Consider the following 23,482-nt stretch of genomic DNA (forward strand, 5'->3'; position numbering starts at 1 on the left):
GAGGATGTGGAGAAATGGGAACCCTCTTGCACTGTTGGTGGGAATGCAAACTGGTGCAGCTACTCTGGAAAACAGTGGGGAGGTTCCTCAAAAAACTAAAACTAGAACTACGCAGGGCGCCTGGGTGGCTCAGTCAGTTAAGCATCCGACTTCGGCCCAGGTTATGATCTCCTGGTTCATGAGTTCGAGCCCCACGTCGGGTTCTGTGCTGACAGCTCAGAGCCTGGAGCCTGCTTCAGATTCTGTGTGTCCCTCCCTCTCTGCCCTTCCCCCACTCGTGCTCTCTCTCTCTCTCTCTCTCTCTCAAAAATAAATAAAAACATTAATTAAAAAATTTAAAAAAATAGAACTACCCTATGACCCAGCAATAGCACAACTAGGAATTTATCCAAAGAATACAGGAGTGCTGATTCATAGGGGCACATGTACCCCTATGTTTATAGCAACACTTTCAACAATAGCCAAATTATGGAAAGAGCCTAAATGTCCATCAACTGATGAATGGATAAAGAAGATGTGGTTCACATACAACAGAATGCTACTTGGCAATGAGAAAGAATGAAATCCTGCCATTTGCAACAACGTGGATGGAACTGGAGTGTATTATGCTAAGTGAAATGTCACTCAGAGAAAGATAGATATCATATGTTTCCACTCATATGTGGAACTTGAGAAACTTAACAGAAGACCATAGGGAAAGGGAAGGGGAAAAAATAGTTTCAAACAGAGAAGGAGGCAAACCCTAAGAGACTCTTAAATACAGAGAACAAACTGAGGGTGGATGGGGAAGGCGGGGGGAAGGGAAAATGGGTGATGGGCATGGAGGAGAGCACTTGTTGGGATGAGCGCTGAGTGTTGTAAGCAATGAATCATGGAATCTACCCCCAAAACTAAGAGCACACTGTATACACTGTATGTTTGCCAACTTGACAAAAAATTATATTAAAAAAAAAAGACCTAAGTTATCATATAATCTAGAGCAGTATAAGGTGGTATGTGCCAGGGATGAGTAAGTTGAAGGCTGGACAAATCCATGACAAATGTCCTATGTACAGTCAACAATGTCCGTAAAAAAGATAAATCTCTGATGGAAGTCCTCAGGCCATCCCTCGTCAGAGATGGGCCCCCGGACAGGAAGGGTCAGGTCCTGTGGGAAATGGGCAACCAGGGGGCTGGATCTGCAGTTACCTTTGGGAATTTTACTTTGCTGCATGGAGAAGAGATGGGGATGAACCTCTGAATGTGGTGGCATCCATGAAGGGTGACATTACACTACAGCAAATCCAGCTGCTCTTCTAGGTCTCAGGCTCCAGGTCTGCCCAGTGCAAACTATGGGGAAATGGAAATATTAAAATTAATCATTAGTACTGACAGAGTGATAGATACATAGATTAGTGGAACAAAACAAAGAACCAAATGAACCCACACATAAAGGCCCAACTGATTTTTTTTTTTAATTTTTTTTTTTCAACGTTTATTTATTTTTGGGACAGAGAGAGACAGGGCATGAACGGGGGAGGGGCAGAGAGAGAGGGAGACACAGAATCGGAAACAGGCTCCAGGCTCCGAGCCATCAGCCCAGAGCCCGACGCGGGGCTCGAACCCACGGACCGCGAGATCGTGACCTGGCTGAAGTCGGACACTTAACCGACTGCGCCACCCAGGCGCCCCTGGGCCCAACTGATTTTTGACAAAGATGCAAAAGAACTTAAATGGAGGAAGAATATGCCTTTTAACAAATAAATGGTAATGGAGCAAATGGACGCCCACAGGTAAAATATAAGTAAATAAACAAAAATTAAACCTTACCTAAATTTCACACCTTGTAAAAAAAACTCACTCAAAAGGAATCATAGATTTAAATATAAAACAAAATTTTAAGGAGAAAATTGGGGGGACTTAGGATCAAGTGAAACGTTCTTAGACTTGACCTTAAAAGCACAATTCATAAAAGGAAAAAATGACAAATTGGACCTCATTAAGTCATTTTTCTTAAAATGAGAAAATTCCAGGGGTGCCTGGGTGGCTCAATCAGTTAAGCATCTGACTCTTGATTTCAGCTTAGGTCATGATCTCACGGTTCGTGGGTTCGAATCTTGCATCGGGCTGCACTGGCAGCGTGAAGCCTGCTCAGGATTCTTGCTTTCCCCCCTCTTTGTCCCTCCGCCACCCCCAAATAAATAAATAAAACACTTTTTAAAAATGAGAAAGCTACAGAGGTGAGCAGATTAGTGGCTCCTGGGGGTTAAACATGAGGGGGTTGTTATAAAGGAGTAGAATGAGGGAAGTTGTCGTGGTATTTCAGCAGTTCCATATCTTGATTGAGGTGATGTTACATGAAGTTACACGTGATAGAATTGTATAGAACCACACACACGTATCTGTGTGCATATATAAACTGGTGGAATTTGAATAAGCTCTGTGGACTGCAAAAAAGTAGAATCATTAAATATTCGATTAAAAACAAAGTCACAGGGGAGCCTGGGTGGCTCAGACGGTTAAGCACCGGACTTTGGCTCAGGTCATGATCTCACAGTTCGTGGGTTCAAGCCTCGCGCTGGACTCTGTGCTGACAGCTCAGAGCCTGGAGCCTGCTTCAGATTCTGTGTCTCCCTCTCTTTCTTCCCCTCCCCCACTCGCACTGTCTCTCTCTCTCTGTCTGTCTCTCAAAAACAAATAAACATTAAAAAAATAAAATAAACAAATAAATAAAAACAAAATCACAGCCACACAAAAGAAGCTGCCATGATGACTAAAAGCCATGATAACTTCCTTTCACTAGAAGGTAAAGGCCAATTGCAGAGTCACTTGAGTTCCCAGTAGACAGACATGACGACAAACCCAGAGGTCCTGAAATGCAGAGAACCAAGAGGGGGCTCAGTTGATACCCTAAAGGATGTCCTTTCATAGCCCCTGTCATAGTTGCCAGTTGTATGGTTTCTTGAGGGATATCTGTCTCCCCATGTCTCAGTCCACCATAGACCAGGTAGCTTACAAACAACAGAAACTTATTTCTTGCATTACTAGGGGCTGGGAAGTCCAAGATCAGGGTGGCAGGAGATTCAGTGTCTGGTGAGACTCCAGGAAGGAAGGAAGGTGCTCTCAGGGGATCTCTTTTCTGAGGGCACTAATATAATTCATGAGGGCTCCACTCTCAGGACCTAAGCACCTCCCAGAGGCCCCACCGCCAAATATACCACACTGGGCATTAGTTTTTAATCCATGAATTTGGGGTGGGGGACTTCAGTCTATATCCCCCTACTAAAATGTCAGCTCCATGCCCTTATGTGTTTCTTCCCTGATGGGCAAGTTCAATCTCAGCATACAGTAGCAATTCACACAGCATGAGATAAACATGTAAGCAGACTCAGGTAACTTACTTGAGTGCAGAAAGAAGGATTTACTACCTTTTTCTATGGTGTCCTTCTCTCTCCCTCCCCAGAGTCAGCTGTGATGATGGAGCTGTGGTCTGAGCCCAGCACAGTCCTGCAGGGCAGCCAAATACTAGCTCAACAAAAATTCCATTTCCTGGGGTCCTACTGTGTGTCAGGCCCTGCGGCAGACACACTTTATCTCAATATGATGTGCAATACAGAGATTTAATGTGCAAACAGATCAGAGAACAGGGCCATAGCAGAGAATGGTTGGAGTTCGAAGGAAATGAAGTAGGGGGGTGACAGAAAACTACAACCACTACTTCTGAGGAGGTGACTCCAGGGGAAGAGGATTCTGGACAGAGGCAACTTCAGGGCAGAGGCCTCAGGCAGGACTGAGATGGTGCATTTGAGAGCGAGGAGAAGACTCTAACCCATGCTGGAGGAGGAGGGCATGGAAACCAGGTCATGCAGTCCCTGTAAGCGGGGATGAGGAGTTTGGTTTGTTCTAAACCAAATGGGAACCACAGATGGACATGCTGCTCTGAGGGAGGCCTGGGCTGCGTGTGGTGATACTGGTGGAGGGGGCCAGTTTCTTTGTGCAGGTGCCATGCTGCTGGGAGCTTCTGGAGCGGGGAAGGGCAACTCGGGGAAGGGCAACTCAGAGCAGGCAAGTGAACACTTGATAGACCTTTAGGTTGGTAGAATCTGAGCCTCATGTCTGACATGGCTTTGATCTGTCCATGGGTACTGTACCCCAGGAGGCTCTGCCCTGTGATGTCCTTGGCAGGAGTAGTGCGGGGAACCACTGCAGGGAAGGACTACATGTTAGGCAGAACTCTTTTCCTTCCAGGGCACTTAAACCCAAATATAAGTGGTTTTGCCAAAATAAAATTATTGATTCATTCATCAAGCTCACAGGACAGCTTTAGGCACAACTGGAGGCAGGGCTCAGTGAGATCAAAAGGGCTTGTCTCTTATCTCCACTCAGCTGCCTCTTTTGGCTTAGTTTTCAGGCATGCATCTCTTTAAAGAGGAAAAGTTGCTGCTGGCAGCCCCAACTCCCAAATCCTGGTGCATGAACTCCAGGGTCCACAAGAGGGTTCCCCTTTCCTCACAATTCCTTGCAAGTCCTTTGAATGCCTCTCATTAATGCACCTCAGGTCACATGACCACCCTTGACCCCCATCATTATAGCTTTGGGTTGAATATGCTCTGATGACCAGGCCTGATGCATATACTCAGTAAAAACTTGAATGAGTGAACGAACAAGTAATTACTGGACATACTTACTTGTTCACTGTTAAAAGCCAACTTTTCTTTAGGCTCTTCTCCATTTCTCCCAGTAAGTTAGCTATATTGGTCTGCTTAGGGCTTGAGGTGCTAAATGATTAAGTTCCAGAGCTTGGCTTAAAAAATGAAAATCACCAATATTAAGGAGACTTGTTATGAACTGAATGCGTCTCCCAAAATTATGTGTTGAAGTCCTAAACTACTATCTGATGGTGCGGAGATAGGGCCTTTGGGAGGTAATTAGATTTAGATGAGGGTGGGTCCTCTGTTACAGAATCAGCATCCTTATAAGAAGCATAGAGACACCAGAACTTTCTTTTTCTCTACTATGTAAGGACACAGCAAAAAGATGGCCATCTACAAGCCAGAAGAGCTCTCATCAAAGAACCAAACTGGCCCACACCTGGGTCCGGGACTTCCCAGTCCCTAGCACTGGGAGAAATAAATTTCTTTTGCTTAAGCCGCCCAGTCTCTGGTATTTTCTTATAGCAACTGAACAGACTGAGACACTCACCAAGAGATGAAGGAGGTTCCCCTTATGGGCATCTGCAGAGCAAGATGGTGTCTGTTCTCATGAACCAGTTCACAGAGTCTTTTAAGACAAGGTATCAAACTGAGAATATTCAGAATTTCAACCTTGCTCTCCTGCTTAATTACTGTGGAGACACACACATTTACTCCTATCACCAAACTGTCTTGTTGACTGTGAGAAAATAAACAGACACCTGCCCTGCTGACCGGGGACCAAACACGTCACACAGCACAGTGAGAAAAGAAGTACTATTAACTCTGTAGATGAACTTAAAAATCAAGAAACACACTAGTCCCAATCTCAGTGAAGACTTCTATGTTGCTAAGTCTTTAACAAACCCAAATGTATCCCTCAATTTCAAACGTGCAGCAGATGTAATCGTGAGGACAAACTTAGGGGTAGCACTGGGTTTGTGTCCGGCCAGACATCGAAGCACAGAGAGGGCAGAGAAAGAGGAAGAAGGTCACTCCAAATGAGGAAGTGAAGGGTCTCATGAAGAAATACCATCTTGGTTTAACTGTGGAAGGGGTATTCTTGAAAGAGGTAGAGAGGCTGGGGAGGCATTCCTGATAGGCTGAGGGCACATATAAAAATGCCCAGGGGCACAGAACTGCTGGGTGGACTCCAGAGGAGAGCTACCCCTGGCTGCGGGAGAGGGCAGTCTCAGGGCAGCCAAGACAGAAACTGCAAGGATGGGCTGCTGGCACTGGCTTTCCAGGTGAGATTTGAGCTAACTGATACCCAAACTGATACCCTGGGCAAGTCAAAGGGTCAGAGCCACCAGGAACCATTTGTTTCAGATGTTCCAGCATCACCTGGAAAACATTACCCTTCACCCCCTCCCCAGCAGGTTGGCTGCTATACAAGCAACCCCAATGGGAGACCAGAAAGCTGGTTCAGAGGACCCTTCACCCATGTGCTCAGGGCCATCTGATCTAACCAAGGCCACCCATACAAGGTACAAAGGATTGAACTCTAATGACTGATGTCTACCCTACCCCAAGAACTGAGCCCTACTTGGCTCAGCTGGACTTTAGCTCTGCTACAACACAGACCAACCCCCACCCCCACCCCCACCATGCTGCAGGCAAACAATTACTATACGCAGGGAGTAGGGCCTGAGTAGGCCTGGAGGTGGGCATATACTTCACAGTGTTGGGAAGAAACTGAGCAGACTGGCCAAAAAGTCCCCTGACTATAAGCCTGCCTGGGCTTCTACCCTGTTTCTACCCCCAGTCCTCCTGCCATCAGGGGTGGGGGAGAAGCATCACTCCAGTTATAGGAGGCAGCAGTCATTTCCAACCGCAACACATGGTAATGGCTGAGCACTGTGGCTCAAAGCCCCTTAAGCCTAGGGTCACCATTCTCTTTCCAACGTGCTTCAAACTAACATTCTCTTCTTTGACAGGAAGCATAACTTTTGGAACAGGGACACAGCTACAACCAACATACAAGTTTTACTGAACTGACATTTTATTGACCTTTGGGAAATTAGTTTCCAAAACTTTTTAAATCAAAAGAACCCACAAACCAGAGGATACGGGTCCATATGTTGGTTCAACCACTTCTTTCCTCTGTGCCCTGGCATACTGGCAGCAAAGACAATGAAGGCCACAGTATGCAGAGACACTAGGAACATTGGCCACATCCCAGGACAACAGGATCTTCCTTCTCTCAGGACCAGGGTGATGGCCATGAGGTGAACATCCTGCTATCCCCAGTAAGGCAACAAAAATCAAGGACCCCTTACCACAGAAGCCAGTCCTTCTATTCATGAGCCCAGTTTTGTTCTCAATCTCTTCACACACAGTGATCAGAACCCCCAATATTAAAGATGGCTTAAACAATAAAGCTTTTATTACCATACATTCCAGGGAAGTGTGAGACAGCCAGTTCCAGGGTTGGATAAATCCATGACAGGTACCATGCGTAGTGTAAACGATGTCCATGGAAAGGATTAACTTTCTCTGGAAGCCCCCAGTAGACACAGCTCAGCTACTCTTGACCAGAGCTTGGTTACAGGCATACCTGAACCAGTTGGAGGGAGCAAATGAGGCCCATCACGGACTCCACCACTCATGATTCTCTCCTTTAAAGAGTGGCGACCATGGAGGTCTTGCTGTTCCAGAGCACATTGCGGTGCCTGATGCACACCTTGGGCACCTGCCAGGTGGTGGAGCTAAGATGGTTTGTATCATGGAAACTGGCAGCAACTTAACACTGCCAACAGCCTAGGCAGGTCCAAGTGCAACCTAGCTCCTGAAAACTTCCCACACACCTGCCACCCCAGCGCATGTGTTGGGGTGTGCCAGGTTTAACTTTCAAATGGCTACTCTCCTCTCCTTTCTGGAGTGAGGTTTTTCATGTTGAACAAGGTGCCAGCCCTAGCTACAGGCTTTCCAACATCCCCTGTCTTCTTATGGCCTTTCTCCAGTGTGGACTTTCTTGTGCTGAAGAAGGGTAGAACTATGTTTGAAGGCTTTCCCACATTCTGTACACTCATAGGACCTCTCTTCAGTGTGGAACTGCTGGTGCCGATTGCGGTAGGACCTGGTGGTGAAGGTCTTCCCACACAGGCTGCACTCATAGGGCCGTTCTCCAGTGTGAACTTTCCAGTGCTGATACAGGCCAGAGCGGGTCACATAAGTTTTCCCACATTGCTTGCACTCATAAGGCCTTTCTCCAGTGTGAACTCTCTGATGAAGAATGAAGCTATGGTTGTATTTAAAGAACTTCCCACATTCCCTGCACTCATAGGGCCTTTCTCCAATGTGAACTTTCCGGTGCCGAATGAGAGTAGACAGAACGCTGAAGGCTTTCCCACATTCGCTGCACTCATAAGGCCTTTCTCCAGTGTGAATTCTCTGGTGCAGAACGAGTGCATCTTTGCGGTTGAAGGTTTTGCCACATTCATCACACTTGAAAGGTTTTATGCCCGTGTGAACCTTCTGGTGCTTCCTCAGTTTAGAGGGATAACTAAAGGCCTTTCCGCACTCAGTACACACATGGGATGTTTCTCCAGTGTGAATTTTTTGGTAATTAACATGGGTGGATTTCTCCTTGGGGGCATTTCCACCTTTTGGACATCTAAAGGGTCTCTCTTTGGGGTGGGTTACCAGGTGGTCAAGGAGCGCAAAGGCCTTTGGGAAGGCTTTCCCGCAGTCACTGCACTTGAAGGCCTTCTGTGTGGCGTGGACTGCCTGCTGCTGTTGGCTACTGGAGCTGGGTTGGAAGGCTTCTCCATGCTCGGTGCTCCTGTGTGGCTTCCCCTTGCTGTGGGTGGCCTGGTGCCGGAGAAGATCTAAGGTGGTAGGCATGTCCTTCCCAGACTCCCCAAGCAGAGAGGGCTTCTCTGACAGGTAGACTCTGTAACTCTTCATCTGCTCTGTAGGGGTTTCCCCATCCTTCAGGCTACATGGACAACCTGAAACATAAAAGCCAGTTACCGAGCGCTGGATTAGAGAGAGGAGGTACCTACATCACAAACACACATCAGACATACCAGAAAGCAGTCCACAGAATTGCCAGGAGGTTGCTAGAAGTCTGGGTGAGAAACGACTGGCCCACTAGAACGGGGCTCTGCCAGATCACAGAGTAGGAAAGACTTCAGCAGGGATGAGAACACAAAGATGGGAGCAGTGCCAGGAGAAGAGGTGAGGCCACCAGGTCACTCCTTGCAATGTGTTTCAAGTAGGGCCTCCACTGCTGGTGACAGTGGGCACTGTGAAGAGGATGTGTCTGCACAGATGAAAAGGCAGCTGTAACAGAGTAGCTGGTCTTGAAGTATTATTTAAGGATGTGTGCACATCTCAAGTCACTAGTAGCTCTACACTGGCGTGGAGAACAGGGAGGGGGGTCATCTAGGTCCTGAGAGTCATGGTAGGGACAGAAATCGCATATTGTGTCCACAAGGGAGAGGAAAGGTGGGAATAGTGTGTGGTCACTGGCCTCAGTACCAAAAAGCCAAAGCACACAGATGAGCAGCATGCTGTGAGCCCATCACTGAAACCAAGACATGTCCCAGCCCTACTCACCAAGACCAGGACCCCTCCTGGCCTCAACTCTGCTGACCAGAGTCAGGTCCACCATGCTGGGAACCCAGAACTCTTCTTCACTCTCCAGCTGGGCAACCACATGGCACCTTGAAGATGCAAATCCTGGGAGGGAGAACAGCAGTAAGAGGCCAACCCAAGCCAAGGCTTACCCACTCCATCCCCCACCAAAGGAAGCGCATGTCACCATGGCAACCATGAAGGAAACAGAGTATTAGAAAAACAATATCCTCAGGGCACCTGGGTGGCTCAGTTGGTTAAGCGTCTGACTTCAGCTCAGGTCATGATCTCACGGTTCCTGAGTTCTAGCCCCACGTCAGGCTCTGTGCTGACAGCTCAGAGCCTGGAGCCTGCTTTGGATTCTGTGTCTCCCTCTCTCTCTGCCCCTTCCCTTCTCATGCTTTGTCTCTCTCTCCCACTCTCAAAAATAAATAAGCATCAAAAACATTTTTAAAAAAAAGAAAAGAAAAAAACATCTTCTGCACAATTAAACATGTGTTAAGCAGGTAGACCCCATGTTGTGTTTTACCACAATCTTTTAATAGAGCCTCCCATGAAGTAAAACTGACATAACTTAAGTAAAAAATAGACAAATGATAATAGTTGGAGAACTTTCAATAATGGACAGAATCACTAGGAAGAAAACAAATAAGTATACAGCACTTGAACAACACTAAAAATCAACTAGACCTAACAGACATCTATAGAGCATGCCACAATACAGCAGCAGAATGCATATTCTCACATGCTCACATGCACATGGAACATTCTCCAGAACAGACCACTTGATGGGAAATAGACTTTCGAGGACTGAAATCACACAAAGTATGATCTCTGACCACAAAGGAATTAAAATAGAAATCAACAACAGAAAGAAATTTGGGAAGCTCACAAATTTATGGAATTTAAATACAACACTCCTAAATGACCAAAAGACAACTACAGAGCACTCTGAAATGAATGAAAATGAGAATACAACATGCCCAAAGTAATGGGACATAGCAGTGCTTAGAAAATAGGAAATTAGAGCTATAAACACCTCTGTGCTGTTTCACTTCTAACAATCTGACACCAAAAGTGGGTAGGTACAGGGCAGGTGTTCCACACCACTTCTCCAAATCTCAGACATCAAGCTGGTGTCCAAGGATTCCATTCAATTCTCATATTAACTACACAGAGTCAGCATCAGATCCCACAGATTAAGGGCTCAGTCCCACAGGACTGCTGCTATTTCAGACACCAGTTGAAAGTCCCAGACCGCCCACACTTCTGACCAAGTGGCTATAAATCAGGGATTCCCACAATTATTGATCCCTTCTCAGGTTCAATAGTTTGCTATAATGGCTCACAGAACTCAGGAAAAGAGTTTACTTACTATACCAGTTTATTATAAAATATACAACTCAGAAACAGCCCAATGGATGAGATGCAAAGGGCAAAGTATGCCAGGGTAGAGATGGGGGTGGGGGTTGACGAAGTAGAGGGTTAGAGGCATTCATGCCCTCTGGTGGTGCCACTTTTCCCAATAACCTAGAAGCTCTCTGAAGCCTATTGTTTGGGAGTTTCTAATCTCCCTGGAGGGTAGGGTTAGGGGACTGGGAGGATAGGGGGTGGGGGCAGCTCAATTTTTAACCTTTCAATCGTGCCCTAGTCTTTCTGGTGACCACCCCCCTATCCTGAAGCTATCTAGGGGCTCCCAGCCACCAGCCATCCCATTAGCACACAAAAGATACTCATCATTTCACAGATTCCAACAGTTTTAGGAGCAGTGCTAGGAAGTGGGAACAAAGACAAAATATATATTTCTTTTTATGTCACATCACCCATATTTAAAAAGAGCTCAGGGGCACCTGGGTGGCTCAGTCAGTTAAGCATATGACTCTCAATTTCAGCTCAAGTCATGATGTCATGGTTCATGAGTCTAACCCCTTGTCGGGATCCTGGCTCACAGTGTGGAGCCTGCTTGGGATTCTCTGTCTCCCTCTCTCCCTCTGCCTCTCTCTCTCAAGAAGAAATAAATAAACATTTTTTTAAAAAATTTTTTAACGTTTATTTATTTTTTTTGAGACAGAGAGAGACACAGCACGAATGGGGGAGGGTCAGAGAGGGGGGAGACACAGAATCCGAAACAGGCTCCAGGTTCTGAGCTGTCAGCACGGAGCCCGATGCGGGGCTCGAACTCACGGACCGCGAGATCATGACCTGAGCCGAAGTCGGACTGAGCCACCCAGGCGCCCCTAAATAAACATTTTTAAAATAATTTAAAAAAATTAAAAGATCTCAAACCAATAGCCTAACTTTAGTCCTCAAGGAACAGGAAAAAGAAAAGCAACTAAACTCAAAGCTAACATAAGAAAGGAAATGGTAAAGAACAGAGATAAATGAAATAGAGATTAGAAAGAGAGAAATCAGTGAAACCAAAATTAGGATCTTTGAAAAGATTAGCAAAATTGAAAAACTGCTACCTAGACTGACAAGAAAAAAATAAAAGAATCAAATTATTAATTAAAAAGAAAAATGAAAAGGGGGACATCACTAACAAAATTACAAAATAGAAAGTTAAAAAAAAATTTTTTTTATAGAAAGTTAAAAAAAAATTTTTTTTAACGTTTACTTATTTTTGAAAGAGAGACAGAGTGTGAATGGGGAAGGGCAGAGAGAGGAGACACAGAACCTGAAGCAGGCTCCAGGCTCTGAGCTCTCAGCATACAGCCTGACATGGGACTCGAATTCACGAACCATGAGATCATGACCTGAGCCGAAGTCAGACACTTAACTGACTGAGTCACCCAGGCATCCCTAGAAAGGTTTTTGTTTGTTTGTTTGTTTTACATTTATTTATTTTTGATAGAGACAGAGTACAAGTTGGGGAGGAGCAGAGAGAGAAGGAGACACAGAATCCGAAGCAGGCTTCAAGCTCCGAGCTGTCAGCACAGAGCCCCACGCAGGGCTCGAAACCACAAACCGTGAGATCATGACCTGAGCCAAAGTCAGACACTTAACCAACTGAGCCAACCAGGTGCCCCACCCCTAGAAAGGGTTTTAAGGAAATACTATGAACAACTGTACTGTATGCCCACAAATTAGATAACTTAGATAAAACAGACAAATTCCTAAAAAAGACACAAACTACCAAAACTGACTCAAGAAGAAACAGAAAGTCTGATTATATTTAAACAACAACAAAACTTCCCCCATGGGGGTAAGAAAAAAAGTCAGCCCAGAGGGCTTCACTGATGAATATTAACACTGAAATAAAAATTTCCACCAATACTTGACACACTCTTCCAGAAAACAGTAGAAAAGGGAACATTTCCCAACTCATCCATTGAGGCCAAAATTACCCTCATTCTCAATTAAAAAAAAAAAAAAGACATTGTGAGAAAACTACACACTGGTAACTCTTCAACAAAACTCTTCAACAAAAGAGATGCAAAACTCTTCAACAAAATACTAGCAAAGCCAATCCAGAAATACATAAAAGGATTATAAACTACGACAGAGTGAAAAACGTCCTAGTAACACAAGGTTGAACTATGAAAATCAATTACTGCAATACTCTGTGTTAACAGAATAGACAATAAAAATCACACAATCATCTCTTTTTAATGTTTATTTATTTTTTTATTTTGAGAGAGAGAAAAAAAAAACACACGCAAGCAGGGGAGGGGCAGAGACAGACAGACAGACAGACAGACAGACAGACAGAAAGAGAGAGGGAGACAGAGAATCCCAAGCAGGCTCCACACACAGCACAGAGCCCAACTCGGGTCTTGATCTCATGAACTGTGAGACCATGACCTGAACCAAAACCAAGACTCTGACACTTAACCGACTGAGCCTCCCAGGCCCCTGCACATGATCATTTCCATACACATGGGAAAGTACTAGACAAACTCTAATGACCTTTCATGATAAATGCACTCGACAAATTGAGAAAAGAAGGGAAATTCCTCACCTGAAAAGGTGAGCTGCAAAAAACCCACAGTGATTATTAGTGAAAGACTAAATGCTTTTCCCATAAAATTGAGAATGAGACAAGGATATCTACTCTCACTAATTCTATTCAATAAAGTACTTGAGGTTCTAGCCAGGTCAGTTAAGCAAAGGAGGAAGTAAAGATATCTCTATTTGCAGATGACATCACACCACATATATGGAAAATATCAAGGAGTTCACTAAAAAAAAAACAAAAAAAAAACTATTAGAACTAATAAATGGGTTTAGTAAGGCCACAAGACACAAAATCACTATACAAAAATCTATATTTCTATACACTAGCACTGAACAATCTAAGATGAAGTTAAGAAAACAATTCCACTTAAAATATCATCAGAAGGAGGGGCGCCTGGGTGGCGCAGTCGGTTGAGCGTCCGACTTCAGCCAGGTCACGATCTCACGGTCCGTGAGTTCGAGCCCCGCGTCAGGCTCTGGGCTGATGGCTTGGAGCCTGGAGCCTGTTTCCGATTCTGTGTCTCCCTCTCTCTCTCTCTGCCCCTCCCCCGTTCACGCTCTGTCTCTCTCTGTCCCAAAAATAAATTTAAAAAAAAAAACGTTGAAAAAAAAAAAAATATCATCAGAAGGAATAAAATACCTAGGAATAACTTTAGTCTTACATGCTGAAAACTACAAAACACTGTTGAAAAAAGTTAAAGACGACTAAATAAATGGAAAGACATTTCATGTTCTGAATTGAAAGATATTAAGTGGCAATACTCCCCTAACTGAGCTACTGATTCGAATTCATGGCTCAAGCTTGGACCACGGAGGACCCTATAAATTTTCTTTTGAAGAAAGAAGGCAAAACCCAGAGCACAGAGAGGCCATGACTTCAGCAGACTCACAGAGACAGTCAGGGCTGAGTGGGATTTGTTGGGCAAACTGTAAACTTCTGAACCCCAAGCCCTACTACAGGAGGCAGTGGGGCAACAGCTATTGAGGCTGCTAACAAGGCTGCTCAGAGAGAGGCAGGGGAAGAACACACAGCCCATTGCCAGTACTCACAGCACCAACCACCGGGAACCTGGGAAGGAAGCAGCCTCTGTGGTGGGGTTTTAGGATGAACACAGCTTCCTATGGGTAAAAGGCAGAGGCGGTCTGTTAGGAAAGAGTGTGAGAGACTTACCCAGCGAGCCAATAAGTGCAAAGTTCTCTAGCATCACATCACGGTAAAGGCTCCTCTGAGTCAGATTAAGGAGCCCCCACTCCTCCCGGGAGAAATACACAGCCACATCCTCAAAGGTCACCAGCCCCTGTAATGATGGATTGAACTGAGCCTTAGGGGTCAATAGTGGGCAGACAAGCCAACCAAAACACAGACAGAGGAACACATCTAGGTCCTTGATCAGTGTCCCAAGGTCCTGCCTCATCTCTCACTGACATCAACTTTCCCTTTGAGCCCCAAACCCCTACTCCCACTCGACACATACCCTCTACCTCCCTCCTCCTAAGACTCTTACCTCAGAGGATTGCCAGGGCCCCCAATTCCATTGGTGCCTCTCTCCTCATGTTACTATTGGACTCTGCATCCTGCCCACAGCAACAACAGGCTGGTGACCAGATAGATGCCATCTATGTTCCCAGCCAGACACACAGGTCTCACCCTATCTCCTGCTAGCCAATTCCCTCTAAGTCCCAGAGATCGGCTCCCAGAGACAAGCAAACCTAGGCTCACCCTTCTGTCTTAGGTCCAGACCCTTCAGTTTGCCCCCGGTGTCTGACATGCACAGAACTCTTTGTACCACAACTTGTTAGAGCTCCACACCCCAGCACAATCTCACCCGTTCAGCCCATTGGCAACTCGCTGGACTTCCCTTACATGCCCATTCTGCACACAGTGTCTCCGGTAACACCACTGAGAGCAACCACAATACCATCCTCACTCAGTCCAGCCCCACTCCTCCATGGCTCAGTGTTAAGCGCATCCCCGCCTCCGCACTCTGCACTGAAGACCGCCGTACCCAGGCCTGTCCCTCGCTTCAACTCTCAGTCGACCAGACCACACATGGATCTCCAAGACCCCTCTTCCACCTCTGCCTCTGACCAGGCTGCCCCTTCACCTGCACAGCCTTCCCCGCTTCTCCTGAGCTCATTCAGAACCCGACCCACTGGGTGGGGATCAGGGCTGTCAGAGCCTCCGGCACCTTCCACTTACCAGCGCCTCCTCGGCCATCGGAAGCTGTGGACGGAGCTTGGCTGCGATAGGCGCCGAATTCCGGTCTACTCAGCTCAAATCCGTACCTACCACCCCGCCTTGGGCGCAGGAACCTCCGGCCGACCGCGGAACCTTCGAAACTAGGTCTCCTCCGTGTAAAATGTGCTCAAAGACCAGGGAACCGCCCGCGGGAGGCCCTGGCCCTCCGGCACCCGTTCCGCAGTGGGCGACACCGAGTCTTAGAAAAATGGGGTTATTTCCGAGGGTCACGGCGCGCGCACAGGTGCCACGAGGGTCCCCGGCCCTCTTCTCGGCAACGCGGCTCTCCAAGTGCTGGTCTCCACCCACAGCTGCAAGAAGAGCACAGCTAGAGCAACGCCGGAAGTCCGGCCGCCGCCAGACGCCTTCATTAACTTAGCTCCAGCGTCTCTTTAGGGCCTCATTTCCCAGCTCCCCTCGCGGTGCCGCTTGCTCGTTGCCAAGGCGACAGGGGAGGGCGTGTGCGCTCGTACCGACGTAGCCAATGACGGCCCCAGAGAGGAGCTTTCCCTCGTTCCGTGGAGGTGGGACTTCCGGCGTCGCCCTCCTTCGGAACCACGTCCGGCAGACGGACTGCGTAACTGCGCGGAGGCGGAAATTTGGGAGGCTCCTCAGAACGGTGGAAACTGGAATATAGAGGGCCTGAGAGGAGGCTGCGCGCTCTGTACGCGGGTTAAGCTCGGCAAGTGTTTTTGGCGGTAAAGAGGCACTACCTTCGCGTCTCACCTCCATCAAAGCCCATCCGTGCCCGCCGCCGCCCAGGAGTCATCGCCCCGGACGCGGTGTCTGCTTCACGGAGCAGGAGACGGAGCTCAGAAAAGCCTCTCCAGCCTGAGTTCAGTGAGGAGCTGGGGACCAGCGGCCAGGGAGCCTTGGCAGGAGGAGGAAGTGTTGGAGAAGATCCACAGTTGGACTTTACAAGTGTTGAGTCTGGTGGTGCCTGGGCCACTGGACTCAGGCAGGTCTGGGGTACCGGGGATGGGTCTGGAACATGCTCAAGGGACAGTAGGCTGATAGCCTGCCCCGTGTAAGGCCACAGTCAGGTAGGGGCCTTGTGGAGGAGGGTGAGCGCGTTGTTGAGGATGTTAGGGAGAAAGGTCCTGGGCACATCAAGATGCGAGGCCGGCAGGAGGACCCGGCTCCTGGATGTCGTGCAGTGGATTCAGATGCACTCATCCTAGAGGATGTGGTGCCGAGTCTCCTAGGAAGAATGGAACACTTAGACGAGTCTCAGAGCAACCTACCCCAGGGTGATGCTTGAGAACTTTGCACTGGTGACCTCTGGGTCGGGCCACTGGCTTCCTTACTCCCACACCTAGAACTCTGTTTTCTTTGCTCTTGCTGTGTTCGCCTTGCAAGTTTGTGGTGGTCCTGTAGCTGCGGCCCCCAGGCTATGTTTCCTTCTCTCCCTGACCGCTGTGAACAAACCCCCCCCCCCGCCACACACACACACACACACACACACACACACACACACACACACACATTGTATCAAGGGGCCATGAGTGGCTGAAATTGGGTCAGAAGTCTAAATCTTTGCAGCAGGTCATGTCCAGCTCAGTCACTTTCTCTAAGATACCCAGCATTTCATGCACTGACGTGGTGATTGTGGGGCCACTGGGCTCTGCCTTGGAGACCTTCCCTGAACATTCAGTTTGTGGATTTTCAGTATTGTTCATATACAGATGATCCTCATGGGTTATGGTCTGTTGAGGGGTGGTTTGGTCCTCTTGGGGTGGATTCTCACAAACCTCATCAGCTCCCATGGCTCTGTTGGTTTCTACGTTCCCTGTGGTTATCCCAATGGAATTGATGAGGAGACCTGCCCTGGTGACTGCCCGAGGTGGGCTGGGCTATTCTCACACCTGGCGTCTGGTCCATGCCATCTCAGGTCTTGGTGCCTCCCTGACCCCCTAGTGTTTTTTCATCCTCTTTACAATCCTGACTCCAGCCCCCTGGCTGTGCAATGTTTACCTCCTATTAACAGGTCCTCAGTTGATCAGATATCTTAAGATAGTCCTCGCAAACCTGTTCCTCAGTTACACCTATGTATTCTCTCCAAGAAGGCAGGCACAGGTGGGACTGCCCTCACCACATGGTACATGCCTGTGGTTAGTGGCCACAGACTATTGTCATTGGGTGGATTGTTCTAGCCTAGGCTGGACTCTGAGCCTAGGAGTATGTATTCCCTGCATGATTATCACCTTTCCACTCCATGAGGTCACCTGATTAGAGTACTGTCCAGAGCACTGATGGACCAGGTAGACTTGAAAGCAAGGATGCATGAGAGGTCCTGAAGAGGCTCACCCATCGAGATTGCAAGCTGGGGAGTGGAGTGTCTCTGGGGTTAGACTATTCTTGTGCCTGGAGCCTGAGCTGTACCTCTGGTGTCCAAGTGCCATGGCCACTACCCTTGTGACTTTTCTATCTTCCTGACTTAATGGACAATCTACCCTCTCATCTACTTCCCTGACTCCTCTATCCTGGCTGTCCCTCACCTCTCTGTCTTCCATGTCTCACCTCCCCTCTCCCTTCTTTCTGCTGAAAACATTGGCCATCTTCAACATGTCTTGGGCAGATACACATTCTTAAGTAGTTCCAGAAAGCCCATTCCTCAGTGAGCCAGGCTTCCCTGTCTTGGGTGTGGGCAGAGGCTCATGCTTACTTGGTCACAACTGGTAGGCGACAGCACTACAATTTGAACCCAAGTGTTCTCGGACTGAAGTTTCCTCTCTTTACTCATCTTTCTTGGGCTTGCATTCACAGCTCGTTATGGTTTTTATTTGTGTTACTTTCTGAGGTTGACTTCTTGGACCTCAGTAGTTTTACTTTTCAGATTAAAGGTTTAGTGCTTCTTTAGGGACCACAAGGACAGGTAATAAGATAATGGAGTCTTACTGGGAAGGTGGCAGGGTGACCCTAAATGTAGGATATCTTTTTTGGGGGGGGGGGCGGGGAGACAGCACAAGCAGGGGAGAGGGACAAAGGGAGAGAGGGAGAGAGAGAGAATCAGTGTGGAGCCCGACATGGGACTCAATCTTGAAACCACAAGTTCATGACCTGAGCCAAAATCAAGAGTCGGACGCTTAACTGACTGAGCCACCCAGGCACCCTAAATGTAGGGCATCTACTTAGGACTGGCTTCCTGAAGGATGGCAAGAGGAGGGTGCAGTTTGGGTTGCCACAGCAGGTGGACACCTGGAAATATCCAGATCACAGTGCAGCATGGGAGTCTGTTAGCAGTTGGGAGATACTTCCTGCCAACCAGTTGTGAAAGGTTGTGGAGTGTGACTGAAGATGGGAGTGTCCACACAGCCATACAGAGACTGAGCAGTGATTCTGAGCTTCCATTGCTGGCATTCAAATGTTGGTATTCTCACCCACCATGGGCTGATTGTAATTTCCCCATTTTATTTTATTTATTTTTTAATGTTTATTTATTTTTGAGACAGAGAGAGACAGAGCATGAACGGGGGAGGGTCAGAGAGGAGGGAGACACAGAATCCGAAACAGGCTCCAGGCTCCGAGCTGTCAGCACAGAGCCCGACGTGGGGCTCAAACTCAAAGACCGTGAGATCATGACCTGAGCCGAAGTCGGAAGCTCAACCGACTGAGCCACCCAGGCGCCTAATTTCCCCATTTTATACGTAAGGAAATGGACACAGAGTGGTGAGGCATTGTACCCACAGTCACATGGGAGCCCAGGTACAAACTCAGCTCAGCCTGACTCCCTAAGTTCTGACCCCCTTGCCTCTGTGTACCATTTTGCATGTAGCAGGACATGGTGGTTACATATGATGCAAGTTTGAAGTGTGTGGATTTGAAAGTATAAGATACAGAATCACATTTTATACATTGAATTTGAAACCGTGTAGACCCTTCTCTCTGCATAGTCTAGGGGGAATTATTCTTGCATGTCTCCAGTTGGGAATGATATAGCATGTAAGAATACATCCCTTGGGCAAGAGTCCTGCCTGTATTTTGTGATGTGCTCCCTTATCAAAGTACAAACATACCATATAAGTCTTCCTGCTAGGTTGAGGGGTCAGTGTACTTTATGGATTGACAGATGAGACCAGTGACCCTGTGGAGAAGTGGCTCTGACCCCCTATTCTACCTCCCATATAAAGCCCAGCAGTGTCTGTGAGGGTCTTACAGCAATATTAATCCCAGTGAGCTTCCTCATGTATGCCACAAGGACTGTTTGCCTGGCCCTTTTGTAAGCACAGTAGTATGTGTGTTTACCTTACACTAGCCATTCTAATAGGTATGTACTCTTATTTCATAGTGCTTTTTTTTTTGTTTCCACACTCAATTGGACATACACATTCAAGGAATTTTTTAAATACTTTTTATTTTGAAGTACTTTGAAAGATGTTGCAAAACCGATCCCATGTACCCTTCGTCCAGCTTCCCTCAATGTATGTAACCATAGTACATTGTCAAAGCCAGGAAAATAGTATTAATACCGTACTTTTAACTCAACCACAGACCTTATTCAGATGACAGCAATTTTCACATATACTCTTTATGTAGTTCTACGAAATATTATCATATGTTTAAATTCATATTACTACCACCACCACCATCCACTACAGAGCTGTTCCATTTCACAAGGGAGCTCTTCTAACTAACCCTTAGGTCACACCTTCTCCCAATCCTGACGACCATTGATCTGTCCCCCATCACTATATTTGTGCCACATCACAAATGTCCTGTAAATGGAATCCTATAGTATGGATGGGATATACTTTGGGCTTTCACCATTCATCATAATGCACTTGAGATCCATCCAAGTTGTGTGTGTCAGTAGCTTGTTCCTTTTTAATTGCTGAATAGTGTGGCTATACCACAGTTTGTTTAGCTATTGACCTATTGAGGGACATCTGGGCTGTCTGCATTATTATTATTATTACAAATAACACTGCCACTAACATTTGTATTCGGTTCTCTCTGAACATGTTTTCATTTTTGTGTGGACATGAGTTGTCATTGTTTGTGTCAGGGAGGTGATAAACCCAAGAATGCAATTGTAGAGTTGTACAGTAAATGTATACTAAACTGCCAAATTGTTTCCAGAGTAGCTGTACTATTTTACGTTCCCACCAGTAATTGCTATTGAACATCTTTCCATGCATGTATTTGCACATATGGATATATATGGATATATGGATATGGATCATATATCTGCTTTAGTGAAATATCTTAAGTTTTTGCCCATTTTCTAAGTGGAATTTTTTTAAGTCAACTTGATTAATGTGTAGCTTATGTACAACAAAATGCACTCCTTTCAAGTGCAAAATTTGATGAAGTTGGACAAATAAATACGCCCATGTGTTGAATTTGAGATACTCACTGGAGCCATTTCCTTGAGCCAATATAGCTGTGTCCCACTCACCTCCATTGTGTTGCTAATGGAAAGTATATTTCTATTTGTTATAAGCCAAACAACACAACTAATATAGACATAGATATAGATATAGATAGATATATAGTTGTGTGTGTGTGTGTGTATATATATATATATATATATATATATATGGTTTTATATAGTTACTTTTAACAATAAGTTAAGAAATATGCATTTCTACTTATACTTACATAATTACTGGTGCTTTTTGTTTTTTCATGTGGATTCAGATCATTGTCTGGGGTCACATACTTTCAGCTTTAGTACTTACTGGGTTGGTTGACATGGACAAGGAGATAACCCCAAGCGCCTGCTCATCAGGAGCAGGGAAGAGAAAGTGAAAACATCCAAGTCACCAGCTGGGACTCTGTCTATTCTTTAACAAGCGCATGATGTGTTCTGATTGTCCAAGAATGTTTAGAAGTATACTTGCTGATTACAAATACAATCATGTTTGGTGCCAACATTTTTTAATAGAGATACCCTAATCATTTCCAGTAGTGCCTGTTGTTAGGTAGTTTCCCCTCAAGACAGTGCAGCTCTTAAGTTCATTGTATGAGTCTCCTTGGGCCTGTCATTGGGAGAACTGTTTTAAATTTGAGTAGACAATGCTTCACACTGGTCAGCTGTGTTCCAAGTAGGCTACTATGAACTACAAGTGAAAATCACATGATTTTCCCTTTGTCTCTAGTCTGGCTCATTTTTCCTTTGTAATGTTTATTCTTTTTTGAGAGAGCGTGAGCAGGGGAGGGGTACAGATAATCCAAAGAGGGCTCTGTGCTGAGAGCAGTGAGCCTGATGCAGGGCTTGAACTCACGAACCGTGAGATCATGACCTGAGCTGAAGTCGGACACTCAAGTGACTGAGCCACCCAGGCGTCCCTGGCTCATTTTAAAAATTTCTGATGTTTCCCAATATTACTCTAGTTTTTATTAATATGCATTATTTTTAGAGCAGTTTTACGTTTATGGAAAATTGAGGTGATAGTACAGACTTCCCATATTCCTGGTATCCCTGCACAGTTTCCCTGACTGTTAACATCTTTAGTGTGGTATGTTTGTTATAATTGATGAACCCATGTTGACACGTTATTAACTAAAGTCTACAGTTTACATTAGAGTTTATCCTTTGTGTTGTACATAATATGGGTCTTGACTCTTGACAAGTACATAATGTCACATGTGTCAGTCATTCCGGTACCATACAGAATAGTTGTGCTGCATGAAAAATCCCCTGTGATCTATCTGTTCCTCCCTCCCTCCCTCCCTCCTCCAAGTCCCTGTCAACCACTACTTTACTGTCTCTATGTTTTGCCTTTCCCAGAATGCCATAAAGTTGGAATTATGCAGTGTGCCTTTTTCAGACTGTTTCACTTAGCAATATGCATTTAAGATTCCTCCATGTCTTAAGCTTGATGAAACTTGATAGCTCAGTTTTTTTTTATTGCTGAATAATATCCCATTGTATGGGTGCACCATAGTTTCTTTATCCATTTACCTATTGAAAGACATCTGAGTTGATTTCAGTTCTGAGAAATTACAAATAAACTTGCTATAAACCATGTGCCTGTTTTTCTGTGGACTTAAGTTTTCAGCACATTTGGGTATATACCTGGGAGGGTGATTGCTTGGACCATATGCTAGGACTATATTTAACTTTGCAATAAACTGTCAAACTCTACCAAAGTGACTGTACCATTGAATGAGAGTTCTGGTTCCTCCTGCTGTCAGTATTTTGGATTTTAGCCATTCTAATACATATGTAATGCTATTGTTTTAATTTGCAATTCCCTAATGGCATACGATTTCACAGAAAGCATCTTTTCTTTTTTTATTTTCTTTTTTTAATTTGAGAGCACAAGTGAGTGAGGGGGCAGAGAGAGAGAAAGAATCCTAGGAGGGGCAGACAGAGACAGACAGAGGGAAGCAAAGCTCACCATTAGAGGCACACAAGCTCAACTGATGTGGGAACTGAACTCAGAAATCGTGAGATCATGACCTCAGCTGAAGTCAGATGCGTAACGACTGAGCGACCCAGGTGCCCAAGCATATTTTCTTGTGCTTATTGGCTGTCTGTGGAGGTGTCCCAATCTTTTGCCCTTTTTAAAAAGAATGGTGGGCAGAATTCTAAGCCCCCAAGATTTTTCTGTTGTAATTCATGAGACTGAATGGATTTTTTCTCCAGAACCTCCAGAGAAGAACTCAGCCTAGCCAGCACCTCATCCTAGTAGGAGCAGAAAACTTAGCCATGTTGTGCTAGAACTCTGACCTCAGAACTGTGAACTAATACATGGATGTTTTGGTAATTGTGATTTCTTACACAGCAATAGAAAACTATTACACAAGGTTGAACCTTTGGCAGTGGCTCCCTCGCAAAGACTTCTCTTTGGGATGAGGCCAAACAAGGTGATAGCCATGGCTAAAGGCTTTCCCACTTTCGTTGTACTTCTAAGGCCCTCAGTGTGAACTTTCTGGTGTGGAATAAGGTTGGAGCTGCAGCTGAAGGCTTTCCCACACTGGTTGGGCTAAAGAGGATATTCTGTGGTAGGAAAACTTAACATGTAGAACAAATTTGGGGCTTTGGGGTAAAGGTTTTCTACATTCATTGCATTTACAAGTCGTTTTGGGG

The 23,482-nt window shown here is 45.9% G+C and overlaps 1 protein-coding gene and 1 long non-coding RNA gene across 7 annotated transcripts in view; one reads left to right on the plus strand and one right to left on the minus strand.

The window, feature by feature from the left end:
- The window catches only part of ZNF584 (zinc finger protein 584), a 35,904-nt gene that overhangs the window by 9,372 nt on the left and 3,050 nt on the right, over positions 1-23,482 (minus strand). For 4 of the 6 annotated variants that reach the window (XR_005787367.1, XR_005787366.1, XR_005787365.1 and 1 more), the window contains 5 exons: positions 15,406-16,642; positions 14,377-14,503; positions 9,234-9,356; positions 7,062-8,623; positions 1,189-1,329 (listed from right to left, as the gene is read on the minus strand). Coding sequence is in view for 1 of the 6 variants with exons in the window: in XM_040465291.1 (XP_040321225.1) it covers positions 7,617-8,623; positions 9,234-9,356; positions 14,377-14,503; positions 15,406-15,423 (1,275 nt within the window). In the remaining 5 variants the exon portion in view is untranslated. Of the gene's footprint in view, positions 1-1,188; positions 1,330-6,659; positions 8,624-9,233; positions 9,357-14,376; positions 14,504-15,405; positions 16,643-23,482 lie in introns of those variants that run through there. The other 2 variants (XR_005787368.1, XM_040465291.1) reach the window with 2 other exon arrangements.
- On the plus strand, positions 11,874-22,943 carry LOC121023430 (uncharacterized). Its single transcript, XR_005787387.1, has 3 exons — positions 11,874-11,887; positions 18,315-18,319; positions 22,766-22,943. It is a non-coding gene; the product is annotated as an uncharacterized LOC121023430 (long non-coding RNA).

The sequence above is a fragment of the Herpailurus yagouaroundi genome, unplaced genomic scaffold (assembly GCF_014898765.1).
Source record: "Herpailurus yagouaroundi ecotype Mexico unplaced genomic scaffold, PumYag 557, whole genome shotgun sequence".
Taxonomy (NCBI): Eukaryota; Metazoa; Chordata; class Mammalia; order Carnivora; family Felidae; genus Herpailurus; species Herpailurus yagouaroundi.